This window comes from Hyposmocoma kahamanoa, unplaced genomic scaffold (assembly GCF_003589595.1).
Source record: "Hyposmocoma kahamanoa isolate Upper Pololo Valley unplaced genomic scaffold, ASM358959v1 66, whole genome shotgun sequence".
Lineage (NCBI taxonomy): Eukaryota > Metazoa > Arthropoda > Insecta > Lepidoptera > Cosmopterigidae > Hyposmocoma > Hyposmocoma kahamanoa.
In genome coordinates this window covers 15,197,584-15,204,279 of record NW_020653854.1, presented here as the reverse complement: position 1 = coordinate 15,204,279, position 6,696 = coordinate 15,197,584, and the positions used below count along the sequence as shown (strand labels likewise).

The 6,696-nt window shown below is 34.6% G+C and overlaps 1 protein-coding gene across 1 annotated transcript; it reads left to right on the top strand.

Moving 5' to 3' along the window:
- The first annotated feature begins 3,469 nt into the window (after positions 1 to 3,469).
- Positions 3,470 to 6,107, top strand: LOC113231953 (allantoicase-like). Its single transcript, XM_026466518.1, has 7 exons — positions 3,470 to 3,570; positions 3,850 to 4,048; positions 4,135 to 4,215; positions 4,296 to 4,456; positions 4,599 to 4,755; positions 4,956 to 5,284; positions 5,405 to 6,107. Exons 1-7 carry the CDS (start codon positions 3,514 to 3,516, stop codon positions 5,534 to 5,536), a joined length of 1,116 nt encoding a protein of 371 aa, XP_026322303.1. The 5' UTR covers positions 3,470 to 3,513; the 3' UTR covers positions 5,537 to 6,107.
- Positions 6,108 to 6,696: the final 589 nt, after the last annotated feature.

Here is a 6,696-nt window from a genome sequence, read left to right as displayed (position 1 = left end):
TTCACCACGATGGCAAACATGTCCCATGCCTTGTTCAGCATAGCAGCTACTTGATGCGTGATCAATGTGGCTAAGTTCTGGGCCGCAATAATATATCGCATGTCATCGATAGATAGATAGATAGATAAGAAGAAGAACGCAATTCAAGGTCGAATTTTCAAATTAGCTTTAAATGAAATGGTTGATATAAATAGTCCGACATTACGTTTATTTGGTAATCAGTTTTTTAATTTATGTGTTCAACCGATCGTGAAATTTAAAAGATCTTATAGTTTCTAAGAAAATCACGTCATACCTCCTTAACGCAACCTTTGTGGAATCTTTTGAAAAATTCCTCAGGTTCATTCTTTGTAAAAAGGCGAATTATTTAGTAATAAATTCGTCCGGATGATTTATACCTAACACTGTCTTAATTTGGTATGAACAAAATAAATATAATTACTTAACGAGCCATAATAATAAATAAGAACGGGTGTGAAACCGATCGGCTTATCAATGGAACCGAAGGAAACTAGTTATTTGCACTTGGATCGGACCCTTCACCTTTTTAATGATTGTCAGCCATTAAATGTGTGGAATATTTATAAACAACGCGATGCCATTTGTAACCTCATTTTGACACGTTTTGTAATCTCCGATTGTCACGGCCGGCCTATGTGTGACTGTCATTTTCCCTAGAATATATTGCCATAACGTATATTATTCTTAATTTTTTAACGAGGTCAACTATTAGATCCTGATTAATGTCAAAGCCCAATTAATTACAGTTACACATGCTGAAATAGCTGCCTAACAATTTTTCTTCCAAGTACCTTTCTAATTCACTTTATTTGTAGAACGTACTACCTATAATCATGATAATAGAACAAGCTATGTTTAGTTGTTGTATGGCCATATTGACTTTTTTATCATACCAAGTTAAGGGACGAACAATTCGTGCGCCTGGTGTTCGTAGCAGCTGCAGTGTCACTCAGAGCTGTACATCGCAAAGATCTGAGTAGCACTGCCATTGCTCCTGTCACCTTGAGACAAGTTATTAAGTCCCATGCGCCTGTAATTTCACCAGCTGTGCTCCGGTCGTGCACCGGCCGTGTCAGGATCAAATATCTAAATATATGCTTTTGTATGAACTTCATGTTACACCGAGCCGATTCCGTGTCACGACCGAGGCACGGTCGAGTATTTTTTCCTGGTTCCGGAGTTTTTATGCGCCGGGTACCCGGAGGGTGTCAGGATGTACACACCATTTATAAAATAAAATAAACCATCTTCTATTTCTAGTTTCAATTTGTGTTTCTAATACTTCGACATCAAGAGGTATTGCACAATTCAAGTTGTAGAAAGTGCATTAATAACACAACCTTATCACTCAAAAGAAAAATTGAAAAAACAAAAAATATCCTGCCGGCGCAATATGGAAACGATGTAAGGCACGGTGTAACGTGAATCAATCGGTCTTTACCCTTCAAAACCGGAACTCTATAATGCTCACATTACTGTTTGGCGGCAGAAAGAGGTAAGGTGGCGATTCTTCCATGGACGAACTCTTTCACAAAGAGCTCTACTGCTGCTAAATAGAACTTATAGGCACAGTAGGTATATATCATGATGATACTAAACGGTGTCAGCGGAAATGTTCCACCGAAAGGATTTTGGAGTTGTCGGTAATTTCTCTCTTGCTGCAACAGAGCTATACAGAAATGTAAATGGAAAAGCAATTACACATTACCTTCTTCTAACATATCTGTAATACGACAATTAAAGAAAATACCACGTTGGAAACCTCAAATGAACTGTTGAACTATGATTATTGACATATGTGTGCCGCATGGGCACTAGCATCGCAACTCAGATACAGATAAGTTGATCGATTTAATTCTACAGTATTGTTGTTGTCTGTAACGCAGGCATGCACCGACTCAACCGGCGAGAGGGAAACCCGGGGGGGTTTTAGTGGGGTAGGCCTTCCAGTGTGGAGGGAGAGTCCCCACATAACCCCTGAGTCTCCCTGGGCTCAGGGGTATCCATAAAGATTTCCCCTCCGTCAAAAAAAAAAAAAGGCATGCACAGCCAGACAAACTGTCACTATATTTATATTTATTATTTATAGCACAAAGAAACATTAAAACACATAGCTATAGTACTAAAATTCATAAATTTACCTTACTTAGAAGTTAAATTCATAGGTATAGGGTCAAGAGCACGCCGAGCTTCACACTTAAGACTTAAATCCAACTCTATGCCAACAAAGTGTCAAGCTTGATGTACTCTTCACTGTACCTTACATAGGACACCACAGGAATTCGAACCGTCGACCTTTGAGAAGCAGCCGTTGTTCCACTAGGCTATCACCGCTCTATACATATATATACATTACACATATGAACTTATTATACATAAATAGACCTTCCAATATTTTTCACATAATCGTAAAGTTAAATTATCAATGAGGAATTTCGACGCATCTATCCGTGGTGCACAGTACTTAAGAAGTATTCATTACCTATAAGATTTTACAAATTGTAAATAAATTGACTTAATCTGAAAAGGGATGAAAAGATTACGGTAAAATAATACCAGAGTACTTTACTGTTCAAACACTATAAAAACAGATCAATATAATAAGAGAACGGATTAAACGAATAGCATTATTAAAGGTACTATTTTTAAATAGCCTCAATTATTTTATTTAATGCCTAACGCAAGTCTACCGACCTACTTTTTACATCGCTCTATTGACTTTTTCACATCAAGGTCTATCATAACGACTACTTCTAGTATTTTCTTTTGTTATCAACATTCATGCAGAAGGCGCTCGGAACGTGACAAAGTAGATTTTATGAGCGTTTATACTTTTTATTACAGTTTTTTACGATCGCGGCTCAACTGGATGAGCCAAGGAGTGAGCTAAAAGGGTAGAAATTGCGTGTTATATACATAACAAAATAATAAGGTTTTTCGATCTCACATACTAATAGCACCAAAAGTTTTGTAAAGGTGCGTTTTTACACCTTCGTCAATCAATAGGGACAATTGCAATCACAACTGACACTTACTTAAAAACTTACTTCAAAATCTAAAAAACCCTTAGGAAAGGAACACGATGCCCGTTATAGTACCTTAATTATTGTATAGTAATTATATGCTGTATTTACACGTTGTTTTATAAAGTACTATATCAAACAAATGCTAACGTTTATATTGAATTTCCCTTTTTACTCTTTTTACGGCTATGAAATAAAATTGAATAACAATGCGTAGGTACATGAAATTGTGCGGTAGATATTCAAATCGTTGTCTTTTTATGGAAAGTCAATAAATATCATTGTATTTATAATTAATGTTATATAAACGTGGTCAGATTATTTACACGACTTCTATATAAAAGCGCGAGAACTATATTATGCTAATCAGTTCAGTCTGTGGCGTTTAAGGGAATAGTGTTCCATTTATCGCTTCAAATATTGAACGTCTCAATTTTTTATTCCGAACTAAAAGTAAATATTTTCAAAAATGATTGAGATTAAGCTACCTGCTTTTACCGAGTTGAACGAGTTTGCCAGTATAGGTGTAAGTTTTTAATTATTTTTTTATTTATAAAGCACTGCTCATTTGGATCTGTTTCGTATAAGATTATTTTAATTATTATTAGCTTTCGTAGATATTTCAGTATTTAATTACATTATTTTATCAAATAAATATTACTTTAAACAAGTCTATTACATATAGTATAAAAATGTATAAAATTGTGCTGTAAAATTTATTTTCAAATCCTGAAACTAAAAATAAAATAATTATACGCAATAATTTTAATAATAATTAAAAAATAACGTTTTTCGTCCTCTTTAGGCTGGTGGAAGCGTTGTATTCGCTACAGACGACTTCTTTGCGCCATGCGAGAACATGATAGCGGATTCAGATCCCGTATTCGTCGTAGATAAGTACACAGAATTCGGCAAATGGATGGACGGATGGGAGACTAGGAGGAAACGTGTCACTGGACATGATTGGTGCATATTAAAACTTGCTACGAAGTGTGTTATTGGAGGTAAAAATTATATTAAATCTTTCAATACTTCTATTGAATGTTTTGTTATTTATTTTTGTACAATAATGGCTAATTTCTTTTTTCAGGGTTATTAGTAGACACGGCGTTCTTTACCGGAAATTATGCTCCTAAATACTCTATTCAAGCCGCGAGTCTTACACCTGAAGGTAAATATATTTATATTCAAAGTTAACGTAGAAAATACCTGTTGGTGAAGATAAGTTTTATATATTTTCTTGTATTTCAGAGGAAGCACTTATACCCGAAAGGCATTCGGAAATGGGATCGGCTTGTAGTAAATGTGATCTTGAACAGATCACACAGATTGATTCTGACAAGTGGGATGAAATTGTTCCCGTTACTCCTTTGAGAGCAGGATATGAAGAAACTAGGCTTAATTTTCAGAAGGTAAATTGTAACACATTATCTAAGAATACTTTTACCAAATTATATAAATATTCCTTCACCAAATTTTCTAAGAATCCTTTTTCAAATTATCTAAGAATCCCATTTGATTTAGACATATTTTAAATTTTATTTTGGCCTACAGGTGGTATGCGACGAAGCGTACACGCATATCCGAGTGAATATCTTTCCTGATGGTGGTATTGCGAGACTTAGAGTTTATGGAGAAGCTAGGTCAGAAGCACCACCACCTCACCATATTGTCGACCTCGTCTCTTTGCTCAATGGAGCTACTTGTCAAGGTACGTTAGTATGTTCCATAATTGTATCCAATTTTATAGACTGAAAGAACTATAACAAAATTTACGGAAGTTTTCGACCACAATCCGCTGGCATTGCTTGTATTAAACGCGCACTGTTAGTGAAAATATGGCAATAATATAAGCAAAAGATGATAAGATTTAAATTATGATGATTTTAATCAAAGTTTATTATTTTTCAGGTTCCTCTAACGCCCATTATGGACATCCTCGCAATATGATAAAACCATGCAAGAGTGAATCTATGGCAGACGGTTGGGAGACCGCGCGGCGTCTTGACAGGCCAGAAATCATTGAAGCCAATGACGATGGAACATTAAAAGTACCTGGTGAAGAATGGGCAATATTCAAACTGGGTTACCCAGGCAGAATTGAGAAGATTTGCGTCGATACAGCTCATTTTAAAGGAAACTTCCCTGATTCAGTGAAGATCGAAGGCGCGTTTTTGGGATTCGCCGACTGGACTCCAGAATTGAGTTACAACTGGAATACTATTCTTAAGCCCAGTAAGGTGAGTGTCTATAATCTTGAAATCATACCAAATTGCTTTGATCCTCACTTGTAAGTTTTTCTACTGAATCGCTTGTTTAAAATACTTGTTCAATAAAAGCATCTTGTTTTCTGTTTTCAGTTGTCAGCGCACAATGAACACTGGTACAATTGCAAGTCTGATGTCATCACCCACCTTAAGGTGACTATGGCTCCTGATGGTGGTATCAGCAGAATTAGGACTCTTGGCTACGTTGACACAAAGGGATTTTGAGAAGATGATAGGAAAAAAAAACTTGAAATCCAGTGATTATTATTTAGGTTATTTGTTTCTGATAAAAAGGCTGTGATTTAATTAGAAGTACTACAAGTAAGGTCACTAAGAACATTTCAAACATTTTCAATACACTGGAAAAGCATAATTATTTTAAAGCTACAATACAAAATTGTGTTCGCAAGAGAAATGCGGTATAATAAGTAATTTTAATCGAATTCGTTGCGATTTTTTCTGGTTTTAATTAAATAAATACAACAAGGTCCGACACTTATTACAAAACTATTTTTAAATCATGTATGAAAAGTTGATAAACGTGACAGACAATGTGAATTACATCGTCGCTTTATACAAAATTAACTGAATTGTAGTGTTTGTATTAATAAGACGAGATGATAGAATAATATTGTGATATGTAATTAGATAAGTAAGATACGTTTTAATAGTACTCAAAGTTCCTTGTTTTAAGAGTGTTAATAGTTCCTAAAACTTTGTTTGTCTTCCCTGATAATTAATATTTTAGTTGCACGTTTATTCTTCACACATATATGTCATTTAATAATGTGAAATGTACCTTATGAGAATATGACAACAAAGGAACTAAATTTATTATTATATAAATAATCAAGTATTCACATTTTTAGGTAAGTAATGTTTATTCTTCAATATTAGGTAAACCTATTATTTAACTAATGAAAATTGTAGTTATGTTTGTTGTTATTTCGCTTGAAATTAATAAAATTATTTTGCATAACTTGTGTGTTTCATACTCTTCTATTTTTATACACGTTAAATGTAACCTAACATTTGTACAGTTTGAAAAATAACCGTAAACCAGGAAAAAGAAAGGAAAAAAATATTAACAGAATATACTTTATTTGTAAGTCAATGGTTACCACTGAAAAAAGTACTTCAAAGACAAAACATACGGAAATAACCCTTTTTTTCTATATCTATGGAAAAAACCGTATACACACATGTTATAGATATAGGTAATTTTAGTAACAGTTAGGCACCTTGTGAATGAGTTCGTCCACGGAAGTGCAACCTTAGAAGTAGTAACCTTACCTATTTCTGCCGCCAAGCGGTAATGTGTGCATTACTTTGTTCCGATTTTGAAGGGTGCTGGTGAAATCACAGGCACATGGGACTTGTCAACG

Bases quoted from the DNA above. Each gene is read 5' to 3' on its own strand.
- LOC113231953 (XM_026466518.1), top strand. From the start codon at position 3,514: ATGATTGAGATTAAGCTACCTGCTTTTACCGAGTTGAACGAGTTTGCC. The intron at 4,756-4,955 runs GTACGTTAGTAT...ATTATTTTTCAG, and splicing joins CAATGGAGCTACTTGTCAAG to GTTCCTCTAACGCCCATTAT. The intron at 5,285-5,404 runs GTGAGTGTCTAT...TTCTGTTTTCAG, and splicing joins CTATTCTTAAGCCCAGTAAG to TTGTCAGCGCACAATGAACA.